General features: G+C 37.9%; 1 protein-coding gene across 1 annotated transcript in view; it reads right to left on the reverse strand.

The window, feature by feature from the left end:
- The window catches only part of slit3 (slit homolog 3), a 59551-nt gene extending 37116 nt beyond the window's left edge, over positions 1–22435 (reverse strand). Inside the window, exons 1-11 of the mRNA XM_079839753.1 lie at positions 22368–22435; positions 20214–20358; positions 17684–17755; positions 14838–14909; positions 13794–13865; positions 10640–10783; positions 10139–10302; positions 6693–6843; positions 4537–4611; positions 3855–3998; positions 1680–1823 (exon numbers count right to left, since the gene is read on the reverse strand). Coding sequence (XP_079695879.1) covers positions 1680–1823; positions 3855–3998; positions 4537–4611; positions 6693–6843; positions 10139–10302; positions 10640–10783; positions 13794–13865; positions 14838–14909; positions 17684–17755; positions 20214–20358; positions 22368–22434 — 1250 coding nt within the window. The 5' untranslated portion in view covers position 22435. The remainder of the gene's footprint in view (positions 1–1679; positions 1824–3854; positions 3999–4536; positions 4612–6692; positions 6844–10138; positions 10303–10639; positions 10784–13793; positions 13866–14837; positions 14910–17683; positions 17756–20213; positions 20359–22367) is intronic.
- Between the last annotated feature and the right edge of the window lie 6 nt (positions 22436–22441).

Raw genomic sequence — 22441 nt, forward strand, 5'->3', positions numbered from 1 at the left:
AGAAATGAAATGAAATGAAATGAAAGGAAAGGAAAGGAAAGGAAAGGAAAGGAAAGGAAAGGAAAGGAAAGGAAAGAAAGATCCCTCAACCAATGGAATGGAAAGGAAAGGAAACAAAACAAAGATTCATCAACCAATGGAAAGGAAAGGAAAGGAAAGGAAAGGAAAGGAAAGGACAGGACAGGAAAGGAAAGGAAAGGAAAGGAAAGGAAAGGAAAGGAAAGGAAAGGAAAGGAGCAACGTAACAAAACAAAGATCCATCAACCAATGGAATAGAAAGGAAAGGAAAGGAAAGGAAAGGAAAGGAAATGAAAGGAAAAGAAAGGAAAGGAAAGGAAAGGAAAGGAAAGGAAAGAAAGATCCATCAACCAATGGAATGGAAAGGAAAGGAAACAAAACAAAGATTCATCAACCAATGGAAAGGAAAAAGGAAAAAGGGAAAAGGAAAAAGAGAAGGAAAGGGAAGGGAAGGATGCTGTGCTATAGTGGTAAGCTACAAAAAGCACTTGTACGGTTTTGAGAAGTTCAAGTTATTTATGGCTTTGAAAAAAGATGTACTTTACACTGATTGGATGACTTCATTGTGTAAGTTGTTTCTGTTGTTAATGCATGCTAAACTTGATTAGATGGTCAGAATGGAAGGAATGACACCCAATGCAAATCAGAACAGTCTGAGAGTCTCCGCTCAGAATCTGCTCACATATTTCGGTTAGTAGGCAGGGTTCACAGAATGAAAAAGAGAACCATGTGTATTGTTGCACGTTGCAATGTGTGCCAGGAATACAGCCAGATATGATAATTCAAATGGTTACAGATGCTCGCTGTGTTGGCAGTCATCATTTCCATTTTCTTTTCTAAATTATGATTCCACCAGAAGTTATTTTGAATGCTTAACAACATCTGTTTATCTACGAACATCTGTGAGATCTCTTTCAGTTTTCCCCATTGATCTTTCTCTTTCTTGTCATTCCCTCAGGGCTGTGACACACTAGAATTCATTTTTTGTTTTAGCAGTCCTTTTACATCCCCTGCAAAAAGCTACGCAGATATTAATCTGTATTAAAAATGTACCGCACTTCATTTTCTCCAGCTGTTCTCTTTTTTTTTTTTTTTACAGCATACAATCAAAAGCAAAAATGAGATGGCAGACGAATTCATTTCTTACATTTGCCTTTGTAAGGACATCTTCATTGCACAAAATGTTAGTCCATTTTAGACAGCGGAGCAATTTTCCTTTTTAGACATTTTTGAATAATTCACCCTGCCCTGGAGGGCAAGCCAAAATGTTTCAAGAACAACCGTTTTCAACCGAGACAAGAAAACATAACCTCATAATTTTGAAAACACATCTGCAAACAATAAGAATTCTTTGCTCGAACCACATCCTCATCCGCTTTGCATATCAAGATATAATAGGCACTTAATTGGTGGTGGTGCGTGACCCGATAGACTGTTTGATTTCCTGCGTGTTTGTGAATTTTTGAACTAACTCATTTGCGGGTTTGGTACGGACACAGCAACTTCAATGAATAGTTTTAAGCAGTCGAGATTAAATTCCTATTATTTCATTATTATAAAATTTTTCTTAGCACTAAATAATTCAGTTGATATGGATGCATAACTGATAGAGTGAACCCATGACACAGAGAGGAATGTGTGTGTGAGGGTGGAGGACTCACATGGTGGAGAGGGAATGCAGGGTGTTGAAAGCTCCAGGGGCGATAGTGGAGATCCGGTTATCGTAGAGGGAAAGCAGGCGAACGGAGCTCAGGCCAGTGAAGGTGGCGTTATCCACACAGCTGATCTGATTACTCCTCAGCATCCTGATGGGAACACAGAGGCAGGTTGGATCACATTGACCCTGACAGACAGCAGCACACATTCACAGAGAGGGAGGACCAAAGAGTTTATGGGACTCTATGGCTGCTGTAATGCATTGTCAATGGTGGTTTTCTGGTATGATTGCTGACATGTCAATTTGGAAACGTTATTTTGAGATGACGTGGCATGCATGCAGTGGGTAGGTACACATGCACACCGGTATAAAAGAGGAAAGTAGCTGCATACAGAGAAAGGAATCTAAAGTGAGTCGGCATGATGGATTGGCAGTGACTTGATCATTGTGAGATTACAAGAAACACATCTGATGGGGCTTCAGCAGACAGCACTTCAAATGAAACTTTGCTTAACTGACAATCTACTGTATATAGCATTATGTGTGTTTTGGTCATGTTTTGCCTACATTTTGTCTACAAGATCTTGACCAAAAATTAATGCATCCCAACATTTATTTTCATCAAGAGGTGCGTACATTTTTGGTCAAGATCTTGTATTGACAATGCAAGAGTCCAGCACTCTGTAAAGTCTCCTCCAGCACATCCCAAAGACTTTCAGTTAGTTTAAGGTCTGGTGCTCAGAGGTGCCAATTCATCTGTGAAAATGATTCTTCATGCTCCCTCCCAACCATTATTTCACAATTTGAGCCTGACGAATCTTGACATTGTCATCCTGGAATATGGCCATGATGTCTCTTCCTACACGGTTGTTTAAGAAATGAAAAGCTACACACTCCATCAATTAGGGTTAGAAGAGCTGTTGCCAAACATATGCTAGAAACATAATAATCATTATGTATGCAATAATGATCCAAGCATTTGCCTATTTAAAGTCAAACAGCAACTTTTTTTCGTCCGGCCGGACTTTTTTCCGACATACTGTATATGATATGATTTTACTAAATTATATTAAATTATATTATATTATATTATTTAGTGCTGTCAAACAATTAAACGGATCCAAAATAAAAGTTTGTGTTTACATAATATATGTGTGTACAGTGTATAATTATTATGCATATATAAATACACACACACGCATGTATTTATTTAAAATATATTATTTATATATATATATATATATATATATATATATATATATATATATCTTTATTTTGGATGTGATTAATCGCTTGACAGCACTAATTATCTTACATCATTTTATATTTTGTTGTACAATTTTGTTTTAGGTGTAGGCTTTCTGGACGGTGAGACTGCTAGGTAAACGTGTCTTCGTGTGAGGATGATCTGAGATTCTGTCTGTGCAGCAGACATGGCCCGCTGAGGCAGCTCACTGCTTGACACAAGATAAGATGAGTTTGTGTGCGTGTGGTTGGGGAGGGGTGAGGTGCCCAAAACAATCATGGTCTCCTAAAGGCCTTCAGCAGCACAAACGGGCTTAATGCAAACCAGAGTCTGCCGTGATGAAAACCTGAAAGCAGCAAATTTGGCATTAAACTCTGACAAACAGGGATCTGAGACGGGCAAACTCAATTTGGACACATACTCCTGAGATTTGAAAGCCACTAAATCCAATATTGTAGGACCATGATTCCATTCATTTGCTCCTATGCACTCCTCTCTCTCCAATTAAGCTAATTAGAGCGACAGCAGACCTTAGGAAGGCTTTTTCTAACCACCAGGCTTCAGAATATGCATTGTATTAGCATCTTTGTTCCCGATAGCACACCAGCATAGATTATGTCTATGCCCGTTAGCTTCTTAGAATAGCTTCATGCGGTCAACATCTTGATTAGACCTGACGATCACAGTTAGGTTTTTGCTGAGAGTGGGCAATTTTTCCTGAAAATGTGTTCCTAAATAAGCCTTTAAGAGCAATTCCTTAAAGCACATTTCCAATGCTGTAACTATTTGATCATTTATATTCAGATTTGTGTGAATATATGAATGTGAATGCGGCTCGGAGGCATGTCTTCATTTTAATGAGCAAGATAACAGGAGAAGCAGGGTTGGTTTTTGAAAAATGAGCTTAAATGTTGAAACGGTGGAGATACTCACAGTGTTTTGAGGCCGCTCAAACCCTTGAACATCCGTCCGCTGACTGACTGCAGCTTGTTACCGGTCAACAGCAGCTCCAAAACACCTCCGGCCCCATCAAATGCCCCCTCACGGATGTCCCGGAGTTTATTATTACTCAAGTTTCTGCAAAGACGGAATTCAAAAAGACATCAACTCTTTAACGTCTCTCGAATGTACTATTTATAATTTTGACAAATGGCAGAAAGCACAGGTTGCAATGGTACAGCACAAATGTCTTTGTTTCATCATATAAATAGGTTGTGGTTATATCCTAAACACTCGTTTATGATGATTCACAGCTTAATTTTAAACCATGCTACAGTAAAATGTATGGTCGGTCTTCTAGATCTGCCCAATTTATAACTCTGCTAGATAGTAAGCAATTTCATTTTATGCATGATAAATCACCGGTCCTCTTCCTGAGCGAATACTGCTTTTTCCAATTTTGGAGTGAGCTGCAAATATTGTCTGACAGTAAATCGCTGCATGCGATGGACTGCATTTAACCTCTAAGCCCATTAGGTTGGAATATTCCAGAAGTTTTTCTTATCCTATTGTCCATGGCATTCACAGCATACAAAGCTGAATTTCCCAAATACGCCAATGTCATACAGCATCCAAACCCTTCAAACGAAAAGGAGAAATAAAAACCCGTGCGTACATCTTGCGCAGGTTTGGGAGCTTCTTGAAGGCCCCTGTAGCCTCTAGGATGGGGATTTCATTGTCGTTCAGCCGTCTGGAGTAGAGAGGGATCGAGAAACAGAGGTTAATAGTTCAACAGTAAGAGTTAAAGAGTTAAAGTCTCAAAATAATAAGCACAAGTAAACCTAACTGGGGCATGTAGGAGTGAGATGGAGACAAAAGAGCTGAAAGCAATTATCATTCAGACACCGTCTCTGTTTCAGTCTTCAAGTCTCTTATGTGGGAGATGGTGTATAATCAGGACTGTGATGTCATCGTAATGAAAAATCAGTATCGCTCTCTCTGGTGTGAGCGCTGGATATGTGACTCTCATACACATTCATGCCCCTCATCACCAGTGATATCAATATGAAGGACATACTCAGACACTTTTGCAAATAATAACAGTGGATTTGGAAGACGGGCTAATGGGCAATGGAGATAAATGAAGACAGGAAAAGAGTATGACAGAGAAAGAGAAACAGATGGCGTATTTTGGAATGGCATTCTACTCTATACCAGGGTTTTTAAACTGTGGCAGGCGCAGCAGGGATCCATGAAAAAATAGAGAAAAAAAAAAAACTAGAAAGAAAACCGAATGGCCATTATTACTATTTCATTGTGTGTTAAACATTCCTTGGAATTTATATGGAGAGAAATTCTGGAGGTTTGGTCACATTCACAATTGTTCTGCAAATTTCCAGAATTTTTAGAAATTTTATGGAATTCAATCAGGATTATTGCGTGAGGGCGAAAGATTTTAATTTTTTTTACAGAATAGATGCCCTATTCTGTAAAAAAATAAATAAAAACGCAATAATCCTAAGTGTGTAAATTTATATTGAAATTACTGGAATTAGCCTGTGGAAATTTGCAGAACAATTGTGAATGTGACCAAACCTCCAGAATTTCTCTCCACTGGATATGTGACTCTCATATTTTTTCATTAAAATATCAAAAAGTTTCCATCCTATATTTTCTCTATGAATGTAGTACAAGATGTTACACAATCTTCAGTGTTGCAAAATTGGTGCATTCATTCTTGCACTGCTCTGCTGCATTTCATTATGCAGCGCACTGTGTGTTGTTGTTAGGATGACAAAAAGGTTTAAAAGTCACATTTTAGTCTGGGTTGCCTGAGTGGTCTAACAGCGCTTGTCAATGTCAAAATGATTGAGATGGCCAATTAAATCAAAGTAGGCGGGGTTTGATTGATGCCCTTGATGCCCTGAGATTCCAAAAAATGATGGATGCAATCAGCATCTGTATTAATGGTAAATTTGTTCAAATGAATTAATTGTAAGTATGAAAGGGACAAATGTGATTTGGATGCAGCTGACGTAATTACGACTTCTCAGCTTATAAATACAAACTTTCCAGGAGGACTTGAACACACATAATGTAGAGTATAACCAGGAAATGACCAGAAATATAATCAGAAAATGATAAAAAAGTAGATGCAGTATATACTGCATGGCATGCATTTAGCAGTATGCTAGACTCCCATTCCAAACACAGACAGACAAGTGCAAAGAAGGTCTAGACTAGGTTGAGAGAGACTTTTCAAATATTAGTAAGAGTAGAGTCTAGCAAATGCACCATGGCTGTCTTTTTGCTTTCCCCAGGGCTGGTTTCCCTAGTGGGGCCTGCCATGGGAAAGCACATCAGACATAAAGTGCTGGTTCCTGGTTGCAAGCATTCCCGCAAGAGCTCTATAAATAAGCAGCTGTGCTAGCGGGTGCAAGCTGTAGTCACTGAGCCGCAGAAAGACAGAGAGAGCGAGAGAGAAAGAGAGAGTGTGACAGATGACTCGAGTTGATGGGACTGCAGAGGGAAAACCCTGATGTGTCCTCTACACATGAACACAAGGACAAACGCATTGTCACCCTGACTAGCTATGCCCAGGGAAAACGCAGTTGAGTGGTTAATAGCCTGGGAAAGGCCTCGGACATTCATTCACCACAACTCAGCCGGGGACGAGACCCCGTAATCAGAGGACAAGAGAGAAGGATGAGGCCTCTGGGACAGAGGGACACCGAAAGAATTAGTGAGGTGAGATTGTAAATGCCGAATGTTCTCCAGAATGATTGATGGGGTCGCTAGATGTGTTTGTAAGCTGAAATGTGTGTCTCTTACAGGTCAGTGGTGTGCTCAGGCAGGTGAGGCGGTATTTTGGTGAGTTTGAGGTTCGAGCAGTCCACCACCGTTCCTTCACACCGACAGCGCTCGGGACAAACCAGGTCCTGGAAACACTCGCCGCTGAGACGACTGCGGTAGTCCTCCGCACCTAACACACACAGAAGACACAAACAGAGAAAGACGGACATTCAAACAGCTTATTCAACTCATCACGCACACGGTTAAATCTCAATCACATGTCCAGATCACATTCAATATATATATATATATATATATATATATATATATATATATATATATATATATATATATATATATATATATATATATATATATTATTTTTCTGACAGTTAAGCACCCCCCACATTCACATATTGTAATGTAAAATAAATAAATAAATGGTTTATATCATGTTTTTTGTTGTACTGACTTTATTTTGATTTAAGTCATTATTATAGTAAAACAATAATAAAAAAAATCGAATAACAGTAATCAAATCTCAAATAAAACTATATTACAGTAATGTGGAATTGGGGCAAATTAGCTTATCTGTCTTAATAATTACTTTTTAATCTTTAATTTTTGCATTTTTGCATAATAAATTTGAACATAAGCAAATATTTATGTAAAAAGAACTAATGCAGTTAAAATTTCAGATAACAGGAATGAAGTCTGAAATCTATTACAATATTGAGTAATATTTATTAAAACAATATGTAACATACAGTGTGACCAACATTTAAAATATTTGTCTATATCAAATATGCAAATGTATATATAGCATGCAAATATTTATATACAAAAAAAACCAATACTGTTCAAATTTCAAATAATGGGACTTACAAAAAAAATCTCCAACAAAATATCTGAAATGTATTGCATATTTGTGCATATTTTTCTATATTAAATATGCAAATGTGTTATCATGCAGATATTCATATAAATGAGAAGTAAATACAGTTCAGATTTCAAATGATAAGACTTGACCTGAATAACTGGACATGTTTTCATGAGATTGACTCACATAATAAATAGGAATAAATATTTCGATTTTACATTAGTCTTTGTTCTTTACACCTACAAATACGTCCACCACAAACAGGCACAGGCACTTGTTTGCGAACACGACCTCATCGTCTGTATTTCTTTGAAGATAACGGCGTCATTGAGCAAGAGGTCAGGTATTGGAGGTCTGGCGCTAAGACGTGTTTTGACAGGAAAACACACAAGGTTCTGGCCGCCTGCGATAAGTCTGCTTCCCATCAGCCATCACTCGCCTGCCACTGTTTATCTTATTCCCACCATCTCTCTTCGGCTGCCCTGATGCTTCTAGCCAAAGCCCAAAGTCTACAAGAGCGAACTTAAAAACGCCCTTTGAAATGCAGACGGAGAACATAGCTAGAGCTCTTCACAAACGATCCGTTGTTCCCGGGTTAAAGAACGCCACCTTCACTCCTCATGGTGGCAAAGAGAGCTGCCACCGCACATATCCCAGAATGCCATGCTGTGTGCGAGTGTGTCCAGCGGTCCCTGGTGCTTGACGGAACCATGTGAGGCTTGTGTAGGCGGCGGCACATGGTTAGATCAAGCACAAGAGACAGCTGCACCAGAGGCCAGAGTGGAGGAGCGGAGCGGGACGGAGAGGCGGGGAGGAGGAGGAGGGAGCAGCCAGGACACAGCAGCCAGGAAGCCGCCCAGAACTCTGGGCCACCATGCACACGGGCGGGCGGGTCGGCCTCTTTTCCCTCATCCCAGAACGGCCACTGGGACATTAGCCCACTAGGAATACAAGGCCCGAAAAGACAGACAGAGAGACAGACAGACAGACAGACAGACAGACAGACAGACAGACAGACAGACAGGGACTAGAAAGACACACACATAAAGACATCACGGAGGAGAAAGGAGTGGAGCAAAGCACTCTGCCACCACACATACACACACATAAAACACAGATTTTCATGTGCAAACACTTGTAACGCCTGTGGAAACACACACTAGGGGCCTGGTGTTGCACTTGTTATTGTGTTGTTATACTGACAGAACTTTAATGAGAAAAACCTGTGGCTTAATATCAAAGCAAACAGCGGCTGCACTTCTCCCACCAAATCATTTCCCTCAAGGGCCCCTGCTTTTGGCTGCGTGTGGGGGCCAGTTCCGACTCGTAAAGCATCTTCTAACAAGGCATCTTCATTCTGGTTCAGAACAGCCAGCATTGTCCTATTAGCATTCTGAAACCTGGCAGTGTGTGAGAAGAACTGCTCCAGGCCAGAGTATGCCACACACACACACACATACATACACATAAGAGAAGGAAAGGGACGTGGTTGAATGTGAGGAGTCTCAGTGTGAAGAATGTGAGCAGCAATTGGTGGGCCAGAACTCCAAGCTATCAACAAGTCACTGTGTACGAGACTAGTGGACTCAATGTGGGTGAGACGGGTGGGCGGCAGCGGCTGAATTCTGCTTCATTCACTTGATTGACTGTCTTTCAGAATGCGCAATACTCTTATAATATTAGTCAAGGTATCTTGGACCAAAAACAACCATTTAGTGGGTCATTTTCCACCCTCTCACTAAACTTAAACAGGCTTTTTTGGTTACTGTACTACTGATTTTATATACATTTAAAATAAATCCAAAATGACTGTAAACACTTTTATATGGTTACAAAAAAATCTATTTAAAATGAATGATTCTCTTTTGAACTTTCCACTCATCAAAGAATCCTGAAAAAATGTTTTACAGTTTCCACAGAAATATTAAACAGCACAATCGTTTTCCACATTGATAATAAATGTTTCTTGAGCATCTAATCATCCTATTAGAATGATTTCTGAAGGATCATGTGACACTGAAGACTGGAGTAATGATGCTGAGAATCAGCTTTGCATCACAGGAATAAATGACATATTAAAATATATTAAATTGAGAAAACACTTATTTTAAATAGTAACAATAGTTATTTTTTCACTGTATTTTCAACCAAATATGAGATGATGATAAAAGACTTCTTTCAAAAATATTTTAAAACAAACCTTGAGTGTTAGTGTATTTTGACAAATGAGCAGCCACCAAGCTGCTGAATACTAAATGCAAATGTAATTTTTGAGACTGAACGACCAATTTTTGACAGAAAAAATGTCCTGAGCGGACTGATGAAGGAGTCTTGTGAATGGTAAAGTATCTCTATACACAGTGCTGTAGTATATTGTTCCATTTAGCACAAAATACACTGTAAAAAAAGTTAAACTTCAGTTTTTAAGTACAATCAACTGACCTAAATTTACATAACTTATAAAAAAACCTGAACATTTGATTAACTTATTTTGATGAGTTAAAGCAATGTAAAAACATATGTTGTCAACTCATTGACCAAACAACTTTTTTACAGTGTACCACGAAAAAAGTCCTCTTTGAACAGCGAATGTGTGTAACTCTACCTGTGCAGCGGAACTTCTTGCCCTTGACCTGGCTGATGCGTTTGTTGGCGAGGCGGCGCGGGTGGCTGCACCGAGCTCCGCTGGTCTCAATTGGATTGTCAAACAGGTAGTCGGCCAGCCACTTCAGATGACAGTCACACATGAATGGATTCTGAGCGAGGTGTCTGTGGAGGGCGAACATAACAATAACTCAAAATGCTTAATTAGAGTCGAGGGAGTCTGTGCAATCAAACAGTAATATCCTGTGATAACAATACGTTTGCTATGCATTCATAAACACAAACTGTTATTTTCAGTGTAAGGTTTTCATTTGTTTAGTTCACATTTATCTTGCTGTTGTTAATGGTGTTGTTGTTTTGCTGTCTACTTGGAGCGGATTAATTGCGGGGTGAAGCCAGTCCCGCTCAACAGTTGCTTAGAGACTGGAGTCTCTTGGACTGAGTGTGGGTGTGAAGGATGGAGGGTTTGTGTGTGTGTGTGTGTGTGTGTGTGTTAACTCACAGTGTTTTGATGGCGCGCAGAGGGGTGAACAGGCCTTTGCTGATGGTCTGAAGCTTGTTGTCGTAGAGGGACAGCAGGTTGAGGTTCTGCAGGTCTTTAAAAGTGTTCACCCGAAGACAGTTGATCTTGTTGGCGTTCAGCAGTCTGGAAGAGTAAACAGTTTCGTTACAATGACAAGTTTTCATATCAGTATACAGTAAACCCACTTTAGATCACCCAAAAATTAACCCGTAAGACCTTCGTTCATCTTCGGAAAACAGAAATTAAGATATTTTTGATGAAATCCGAGAGCTCTCTGAACTTCAACTTTAATATTATGAAGTGACGATAATATTAAATAACTACTTTATTCAACAATCTCTTCTCATCCCAGTCACTCTCTTACGCTATTCACTTTGTTTGGCTATTCACAAAGCAAAACGCCGGCTCAATATTGGCCGAGCGCGATCCCATGATCATGTATGCGTTGTGGTGATTACATGAATTGCATAGGAGACTCGCACAGCAGATAAGATATTGTTGAATAAAGTTGTTAATTTTGTTTGTTTTTGCTCACAAAAAGTATTCTCGTCGCTTCATAAAATTAAGGATGAACCACTGGAGTCACATAACTATTTTTTACCTTTCTGGGCCTTGAAAGTAGCAATTTCATTGCTGTCTATGGAAGGATCAGAAAGCTCTTGGATTTCAACAAAAATATCTTCATTTGTGTGCCGAAGATGAACAAAGGTCTTACGGGTTGGGAACAACATGAGGGTGAGCAATTAATGACAGACATTACATTTTTGGGTGAACTAACCCTTTAACTCTGATATATCAAGTGGATTTGTTTTGTATTAAGCTCTGCCATCAAATTTATGTTTAAATTTACACTCTTAACAGACAAGAGTACAGTACAGTGAACATATCGTTTAACTGTCATAACAAAACCCCCGCAAATATCGTAAAATGAATACTGACAAAATTGTGAATTCATAAAATAAAAAATAAAGTACACATATAAATCTATTCAAAATTAACAAAAGAACAAAAAAGCTAAACAAAAGACAATAAAGAAAAGCAAAAGAAAAACAAGAAACAAAATGCAAAAGAAACAAGGCAAAACAAAAAGCAAAGCAAATAAAAAACAAAAGAACAAAAAGGCAAAATAAAATAAAAGCAAAGCAAAAAATTAAACAAAACAAAGCAAAACAAAAAGCAAAGCAAAGCAAAGCAAAGCAAAATAAAACACAACAAGAAACAAAACAAAGCAAATGAAAGCAAAACAACAAAGCAACGCAAAAAAACCCGCCTCAGCCACCATATTAAACCCTCAGTCAGTGCAACGGGTCTATGTTCCCAACAGGTACTTCACAAAAGACTTAAGAGACAATAAAGACTTTTTATTTTCACTTTGCCTCATTGAGTGCTGCTCTCTCCGCATGGTTTTATGTTTTGCTTTAGAGCCTCTAGCGGAGAGCATGATGGTTTGGTTACAGTAAATTCAGCAATCTGCCCCGCATCAGTCGAGTAGTGCGTTGATTTCACTGTGCCACAACAGGGATAACATTCACTCAAAGCTGTGTGACTTAAGTCTCAGAAACCTATTCAGATCTATAGTTGTAATTTACTTGGTTCACAGATCACAAATTTGAACAAAGCCGCAGTGAATGTGTTGTCGATGAATTGCTGGAGTTGCACCCATCACTCCTGTCATGTCATGCACTGCTCCCTGACATCCAGCCGCCTTCGCGTCTTTCCTGTTCAGGCTGCCTGACAATTGACTAACGCAGTCGTGTGCTTAATTACTGAAAGCCATTGTAATGAGGTTTTGTCTTGGAGCAAAGGCATGCATCGTTAGTCTACTCACAGGGTGAACTAATTAGGTTTGAGTATCACAAAAAAAAGAACAAGAAAATAAAAAAAGCTTGAATAAAAGCATATACAGCAGAAGGAAAAAAACAGAAACTCCAAAATAGCCTAGCGAAATGGCTGGAATGCCCTGAGGTGTTCCTTTGAAAGGGTCTTATTAAGAAAATCCATTACGAATAAAGAACTCTAATTGCTAAAAACACAGATAATTTGTGTCATTATGGCAGTTGACGGTGAAAACATGGGTCGGGCCGCATCTGTAAATCTACGGTGTTTCAGAAGCATAATAACAGGTGATGTGCGCTCATGTTTGTGCCTGCGGCAGCAAGTGCGTACGTTAGGAAAAGCAGAAGTCATCAGAATTTCCCCAAATCATTAGAATAAGCTGAAACAGGCCCATTAGAGCCGACAGATTCACCTCAATTTGGACCATTAAATGCGGAAATTATGTCTGAGCAATGTTTCCACGTCTACACAAATATAAGTAGGTGTGAGGGACATGTTTAGCAATCAAGCCCAATTTACATACTAATGATGTCGTGAGTGTTCCCCCATGAGGAAGTGAGAATAAAACTTGATGCTCCTTTCAGCCAAAGATGCTCTCCTCTCCTCTTTTAGTGCTTTACCTTCTTTTATGAGGAAAAGGGGACAAATGTTCTACCTCCTATAAACCAATGAGTCCAAATGCTTCACTAAACGAATCGTAAAGCATGATGTAATAAGAAACAATTCCTATCCTGTATTATTTCTCTGTCACTAATCAAATGTTCTCGATTCATTATAACATGGAGGTCTTCAACAAAAAGAAAATACCAAATTGTTATGGTGCTAAGATTATATATGTGATGTCAAAACGGAATTTTCAGCATCATTACTCCGGTGTCTTCAGTGTCACGTGAGCCTTCAGAAATCATTCTAATATGCTGATTTACTGCTCAAGAAACATTTCTTATTATTATCAACGTTGAAGACAGTTGTGCAGGTTAATATTTTTGTGGAAACTGTGATATAATAATTATTTTATACTGTACAAACTGTATGGTATATCCCCTACCCCTCAACATACCCATCACAGGAAACCTTCTGCATTTTTACATTAAAAAAACTGTATTTCATATGATTCATGAGTTTTTTTCTTCATGGGGACCAAAAAAAAAAGACCCCACAAGGTCAAAAATTACTGGTATTACTATCCTCCCCATAACATAGGGTTTACCAGGACCACACACACACACACACATACACAAAGAGGACATTGTCTTCTTGACATTGAAGGTTATTGAGTCACAAATGCAGCACTCACAGCAGTTGGAGGGAGACCAGGCCATCAAACAGTCCCTTTGGGATCTCTGCGATTTTATTTCCATACAGGACCCTGAAGACAAACACAGATACAATGCAAATAGAAAACAATGAATCAAACCACTATGTCTCAATATGTGTAATCCATGTGCAACTCATCAAGCGTGTATGTGTATTTCTTAGGAGGGCTTTCATGTTTTTAAAAAAGGAGGCAAAATCAAGTCCAACCACTGAAAAGATCTGATTAAGAACAAATATTTCATTGTTAAATCATTTAAAAAAAATCCTTCCTCTTATCATACATGCAGATGTCAACGTTTTCAGCCAATTTCGTTCTGTTCCTGAGACAAAGCATTAATCATAAAGACTATTTTTATGATCATTTATGATGTTTTGTGTCCTTTTGAAGTTTGAAGGCGACAGTTTCCATTCATAGTAATTGCATTTTGTTTCATGGAACAAAGGAGTCGAGTTCATATAAGTTCTGAACGATGTTCACTTTTGGCTGAACTATTTCTTTGACACATTCTAATTTCCCAGCAAATGTGTGGTTTAGTGTTTATGACATCTTGTGCATCCTCTTTGCTTTATTCCTATTCCCTGAGAGACTGCAGCCCCGTCTTCCACCCCTCGGCGTCTCTTTAATCACACGGCATGTGTAAATGAGCTCTGTCTCGTGTACAGCTGTGTGGGCCGGACGCTGGGAAATAGATCTGACCAAATTAATATGCGCACACCGAGTCTTCTGTCTCTTTCTGACTTGTTGAGGTGATTTAAATGAAAGTCCTCCCTTGTGTTCACGCTGCTGCAGATGTCAGTACACACACACACACACACACACACACACACAGTGAAAGACACGCACGCAGGCAGACAGTGGGCTGTCTCGTCTCCTTTCTGTCAGCCTCCTGTCAGCTGATTTATTCGACACCTGTCCTTTCACCTGACTGTCTACGCACGCCTATTATCTTTGTAAATGTATTGCTATGCAGCTCAGGTGTATGAATTTTAATATGTTGTGTCATTTTGTGAGAGAACCACTTACAGTGAAGTGAGCGAGCGCAGGCCACTAAACGCGTCTTCCGCAATCTCGGATATCTGATTCTTGCTCAGGTCTCTGTAATAACATAAAACACACACACAAACAGAGATAATACAGTTAGTTGACTGTTAGACCAACAAAGGGATATTTTGCACATTTTTCTGACAGGATGTCAATACTCTATAAATACCCTGTAAACTCGATACTGAGCGGAAAAGAACATAAGAAACTATCTGGTGGCCATCATTAGTATTTAGGGCCCTATTTTAACGATCTGAACGCATGGTCTGAAGCGCATGGCGCAGGTGCACTTAGGAATCCACTCCGAATCCACTTTTTCTAGTTTAACGACAGAAAAAATGGTCGGTGCGCCAGGCGCATGGTCCAAAAGGTTGTTCCTAGTCTCTTAATGAGTCGTGGGTGTGTTTTGGGTGTAACGTGCAATAAACCAGTCTCATCTCCCATTCCCTTTAAAAGCCAGTTGTGCTTGCACCATGGCAGATTGCTTTTTACATGTTGGAATTATGCGAGTGGAAAGACTGAACGCTTCTCCAGAGAGGAATCCTTTTATTTTTCATATTTAAAAGTATTTGTATGCAGCTGCTCGTCCCTGTGTGTAGTAAGCAGAGTGTACACGCGTTGTGCACCCACCAATCGGCACATATTATTATCGCGCCCTTTAAATAGCAAAAAAAATACTGCGCTATTGACTTTAGACCAGGTTTTTGTTGGTCAATGGCGCAGTCGTTTTCAGTTGCCTAAAAATAGCAACGCGCCAACAATGCACCTGAACACACCTCGTTTTCAGACCAGCACGCCCATGGGCGAACAGATGGGCGCAAGTGGATTTGCTATTTAAACAACATGGCACTGGACGTGAAAATAATAACTGCGTTGGGCTGAAACTAGCAAAAAACCACTTGAGTGTATGAAAAGGATAGTTCACCTAAAATGTTAAAACTTTTACTACTTCTAACATAAAGCTATATTATGACTTGGAATTTAACAGTTTAGCTGTGTGGACCAGTTTTTAATTTTTACAATGACAAGAGGGTGATTAACTAATGATTTATTACACGGCTCTTTGGAATACTTGATTCTGATTGGCCAATCGCTCCATCCAGTGGTATGTTATTCCCTTATAACAACCGGTAAAAACTAATAACAAAGGCTCATCTGGGTAACTAAGTTGCCGCTTTATTCTTGCTAGGAATGTTTTTTTTCTCGTGGAAGTTTTGCGTTAGTTGAGCTTATAAAATGTTTTAAATCAAATCAATATTTTATGTACAGTTATTTAATCATGTCATCCGGTAAAGCGGAAATTTTGCAACAATTGTTTTGTACACTGTAATAGATTATAAGATAACTATTATTATTACAATTCTTATTACACAGTATTTAAATGAATAAAAGATGAACCTCTTATCCCTCTAATTATTTATGTTGTGAAATACCATGTAATAAGGACGTTTCACGTCTGGGTCCTGATCACCCTATCAGGATTTATTCTGCGATAACAACTGGCTGGATGTACATTATCCCTTGTCTTCTGTCATGTATACTACATATTAGTGTTTCTCAATTTTAGGTTGCTGGGGTAGAAATGAACTCCACAGTGATTCCAAGGGAAGTGACTGTCAAAAACTGTACACAAAATATTTTTTTCTCCCAGGAGGCCCAGATGTGTTTGAATATATTACTCAAAATACTGAGCTCTTCGTGTCAAGGAATCACTGCCAATGCATAGGTGAGAAGTTCTCATTAAATATCTGAATTTGTGCCTAAAATATAGATTTTCTTGAGCAGGGTGACATCCCTCTAGAAACTGCTGAGCATGTTATGACCCCTTCTACTATTTTTTCTAAGTGGTTGACAGGAGATCACTTGCAGAAAGTATAGAGTTCATTCACAGGGCGAAAAATGATAAAAAGACAAAGTGTGTATATCTCTAGATCTGTCAAAAAAAGAAGAAATGTTTAGCTGATTTTAGTGCTTTTTGGATGTACACAATCATTCAAAAGTTAATGGTCAGTGAGTGTTTTGAAAGAAGTCTTGCTGAAGGCTGCATTTATTTAATCATACAGTAGGAAATTAAAATTTGCAATTTAAAATAACGCTTTTCATTAGAATATAATTTAAATGGTAGTTTATTCTTGTGACGGAAAAGCTGAATTTTCAGCATCATTACTCCAGTCTTCAGTGTCACATGATCCTTCAGAAATCATATAATATGATCAAATGAAGTCATATAATAATACATTAATATTTTTGTGTAAACTATAATACATTAGTTTACAAGATTTTATTTGATGAACTTCATAAGAACAGCATTTATTTGAAATATTTTGTAAGATTTACTAGATTTACTTTAGCGCTAAAAAAACTACTGTCAGGATTTACTAAAGATGTGCAGTGAGAAATTAGCGCTGAAAAGGCGTGGACAGAGTTATTTTTGCGGCTGAAATTTGTAGGAGTTTCCCATTCAGACACAAAATGTATGGGATGAGAGCATTTAAATGAATCTGCTCTTGGTAAATTGCGTTTGTCATTATGGAAATGATCCGACTGTGTCTATGACAAAACTTTCACTCCCGTCTGCTTTTTTTTATTGCAATCTCATGCTAATTTGCCCTTGTCTATATATATTGCTGCAGACAGGTGGAGCTGGGGAAGGTGGAGGGTAAATGCTGACCAAATATTTGAAGGTTGAGCAGCGAGCTCATTGGCTATCAGCTGTGCCCTATAGAGAATGATGTGATTGCATGCAGGTTGAGTATCAGGCAGCAACATCTAGAGGTTCATGACAGAAATTTGTATTAGTTTGTGTTGCTGTGTGAGGAAGATCTTACATTCTCTTTAATTTCTTGTATGCGGAGAACGCTCCTGCTGGGATGCTCTTGATCATGTTCTGCTCCAGACGGCTACACAGGAACAGATAGATACATTTTGTTATACAACACTGACTTTTCCATTACACTAGTAATTGTATATAATAAAATTACAAAAACAAATATGGCGCAGCACAGAAAGGAAAACAATGTAATATTCCTGTAGGTGTTACACAAATTTACTGGTAAATATTGCATTCATTCCCCTCAACACAGATCTGTTTATAATTCAATTCTCTGAGTCTGAAAGCAAGCCTACTTTTAAAAACAAAATGTTCCAATTAAAACCCAAAAGCCTGATTTTAAGTTCCACAAATATCTTTTGTTCTTTAGTTCTTTATATAACTACTAGATTAAACCATTATGCTTTTATTATTTTAAATCACCTAGAACCACAGTGAACCCCATTCAGTGAAAATTTGTTTTTGATAAGACGGGGGTGTTTTGTTGAAGCTAAAGTGCTCACAAGAGTCTTTCAGTGAAGAACCTTTCATTTTTGAGAGTCTCTCCATCAGGAGGTCTACAGAGAAAGCCATCTATAAATGCTTTATGACATCCTGTACATTAAGTGTTCAATGGGATAAGAGTGCACCGAAAACAAGTCCCTGAGAAATAAGCGCAGCTCTACTGCATGCTCCAGGTTATACATCATTTCATTAGCCCAATTTGTTTTTGGCCATGGGATCGGATTGGCTAATGTGTCCTAGCCTGCATATCCATTTATTATGCAAAGGTCATACACTATTGACATAACAACAACGGCGAGGAACAGCACATATCAAGGCAATTACCTACCTGTCCTTTAGTGCAAACAAGGATCTCTGAATCAATATGGATACCAAATACCCTGACCAAGACGATATGGACGTTCTCCAAAGCACGAGAACATTCAATCAGCCTGAGGCAAGACAGCCAAAGCACATTGAAAAACTCAACGTGTTTTCTTTGTAACAGTATGCATGTGTGTGAGCATACTGCTGCATTGCTATATGATTATTAAACACAACGTCCCAGCCTATTCGCACAATGGAAATGTCGGCCTTGCAAATTTCACAACCCAAACGTCCTTGTTTTTTGGAGGATACCACAAAACCTCTTTTGGATGTTCTGTTGTATTTTAAAGGACACTTAATATAGAGGTAGCTGGAACAACAACAAGGTCAGATGTTTTAAATGATAGTACTGTATGAATTACATTCATTTGATTGTACTCAGAAAGCTAAGATTAATATGCTAACATTAACATTACACAAGCGAACATGGACAGCACAGTGCTGCAAAGGTCATATAAAAAAGTTAATAGGCAGGAAAAATTGGCAATAACAGTAATCTAATAGCTGCTTAAAAATGGTGGTTTTCTAATAAAACATAAGCAAATCACACAAAAAGCCACAGTCATCAAAGACAGCCACGGCTTTAGAGAATATCCTTGTAAATGAGGTTAAAAAGAACATTCGCAAGAGTGACGTTGCAAGACTGTGAAATGTCCACATTTGGGGTATCTTTCTACAGTATTGGCAGTACCGAGAATCAACTGAATTCTAGGTCTTGATTAAAATGCACATCTTTGTGAGGTAAAACAGTCGGTTATGTATTAAGTATATGCAGTGTAAATGCAACCTAATAGACCTGTTGCTATGTTGTTAACATTAATTGAGCAACATTATTAAAGGGATAGATCACCCCCAAATGAAAATTCAGCCATCATTTACTCATCCTCGAGTTATTCCAAACCTGTATGAGTTTCTTTCTTCTGTTGAACACAAAAGAAGATACAGTATGGAGATAAAACAGATAAATGGAGATAAAACATATGGAAGTCTTGGAACATATCTCCTTTTGTGTTCAGCAGAAGAATGAAAGTCATACAGGTTTGGAACAACTTGAGGGTGAGTAAATGATCACAGGATTTTCATGTTTGGTTGAACTATCAACAAGAAAGAGAGCAACCACTCATTGTTTACTTGAATAGTAACTTATTACAGCTAATAACGGGGTGTGCATATATTAGCATATATGCTTTTGCTGATGTGAAATGTCATGGATATTGGTATCAACTACAAAAGTCTTGGTATAAGAATACTTATGAAGTACTTAGTATTTCAAAAGTGTGCCGTTTCACATCATATAATAGACAACCTCGGTTGAGCACTGCTTGAATCTGCTGATAAGACACTCAGCTTTCCTGGACATTAGATCGGCCTCAGTATACCTTGCCTCATTTTGATCCTTGACTGGCTATCTAATTGCCTAAACCCAGCAGACAGGCTTGTAGACCAGTAGGACTGAGCAAGATCTATCCGCAACTGCGGCACGGCGTTAACGCACTCGCTAATGAGGCAGCTACACCGCACTGCTAATGGCCTTTGTTATATGACAGGAGGAAGAAGGCAGATTACTGCACAGACAATACCAGCGGTAAGTACTTATCACACTGGCAGATTTTACACAAAGAGAAAAGGGAAATGATTTTAAGGAGCGGAATCCATACATTTCCACAATTCCTTCAGGCAGGTTGGCAGGAATCTCCGTCAGGCCTTTTCTACGGCAGTCTATAATGTTGTTGTTGCAGGTGCAGGCGGCAGGGCAGACGGACGCCTGGGGAGCACATGACCTTGGCTCCGTCTGAGTAGGACCTGGGGCAGAGGAAAAGATGGAAAAATAACATATCGGGAGGAAAATTGACTAAAGACAACAAGGTTTAATGACACAAGAAAGCAAATGGAGATCACGTGGAACATTGACACCCTTTTGAGTCAAATAGGAATAGAAACACATGCTCTCTGATAGTAGTTATAACTGTCATGTAGCTTCCATTCAGGACTATGAAATTTAGCATTAGTTCAGCATGATTCAAGACGGGTGAAAATAGCTTTTAATACAGTACATAATCAGTAAGAACAGGCTCCCTGTTGTTTTATTGTTAGCAGCTTAATTAAGAAACGCTTTTTCTTGCAGCGTGTTTTGTGTTTGTGTTGGAGTATATTCATCAGTTGATTAATCAGAGGGGGAGAAAATGGGGGCTTAATTAACAAGAGCTGAACGTGAACTTGTTCACCAGTGAAACCCAAAGGTCTATTAAGATACAGAATATAAGGAAAGGATTTATAAAACAACACAATGAAAAGGCCCTCAGTGTTTAATTGTATTAAATATTATTAATTAACTAACACATTCATTAACACATGAATAATTGTTTGTTGTGAAGAAAATTAACTCCCTATTAAAAGACTATTTCAACTAAACGTATTATCATGACAAATATATAACATCTCTTATTACTGTCAGTACTATAATGTAAAAAAAAGTATGATTTTGTCATGGTAGAATTTGTTGGACTGAATTTAGTTTACACAGAACAAATAAATAAATTATGTGCCATTGTTTTCATTATTGTTTTGCTATACTGAATTAGACACTTTTTGCAATAGGGTGACAATTTAGGGAATATGTGAACATTTGTGTTAGTAAATAATATAACAATGAAAAAAAGCTAAAATATGGTCTTTATATTATCGTAAACTATATTGATTTTTTTTGCAATAAAATAAATACAATAATTAGGGCTGTCAAGCGATAAACGTTTTTTATTTAATTAATTACATGATGTGGCAATTAATAAATCTAATTAACCACACATCAAATTTGGTTGAGAAATGACCACCAAAAGATAATTTAAAGTCATTATTGTGTAAAGTATCAAATAGACATTACAAATAGACAAAAAGTAGCTTCAGAAAGAAATATTTTATTTGATTCCACAGAATTTACTACACATACACTTTTGGACCATAAGGTTGAGTAAACGATAACAGAAATTTTGGGTGAAACATACGTTTTTTTTAACATGGAAATATATATATATATATATATATATATATATATATATATATATATATATATATATATATATATATATATATATATATATATATATATATATATATATATATATATATATATATATATATTTTTTTTTTTTTTTTTTTTTTTTTATGAAAATATGGGCTACTCTAAATAAGAAACTAAAACTGCCAGTAGGTGACAATGCAGTAAATGTCTTAATGAGTAAGTCATTGAGTCGTTCATTCATTCATTTGATTCGTTCAAACAGTTGATTCATTAAGGAGTGAAGTAAATGGTTCTCTTTATGAATGGTCCATTGAATCATTGGTTCACCCGATTTGTTCAAAACGTGGATTCAGAAAGGAAACGCCGCTGTGTGTTGCTCTGAGATGAACAGTTGCTTTGTCTTTATATTTCCGCTATATCATATTATGTAAATATGAGACAAAAACTGGCATTTTTCTCCCTATATCTTGAATTTTAGGCTAATCTCGTCCTTCACGTCCATCACACAGTGAGTTATCGCCCTGCATCATATTCATCATCAATCAACTGTATGAAATTTCAGATGACCTACGTAGGTCTGGGGCGGGGCAAGTGCATTAAATGCGTTAATATTTTTAACACACTATTTTTTACCGTAATTAATGAATTAAATGAACACATTAAATCGACAGTCCTAATTATAAAGCAAAATAAATAAATTGCAAAATTTACCCAGAAAGATATGGAAACTGACATTTAATTTAGCAGACAAAAGAAGGACATTCTGAAAGAGAAAGTAAATACTGTGCCATACCTGTGCACACAAATTCTCTCTTTTGAACATCAGGGACATTGAGACCTCTCATATGGGCGGGGGCCATGCATTGT

The sequence above is a fragment of the Gobio gobio genome, assembly GCF_949357685.1.
Source record: "Gobio gobio genome assembly, chromosome: 16".
Lineage (NCBI taxonomy): Eukaryota > Metazoa > Chordata > Actinopteri > Cypriniformes > Gobionidae > Gobio > Gobio gobio.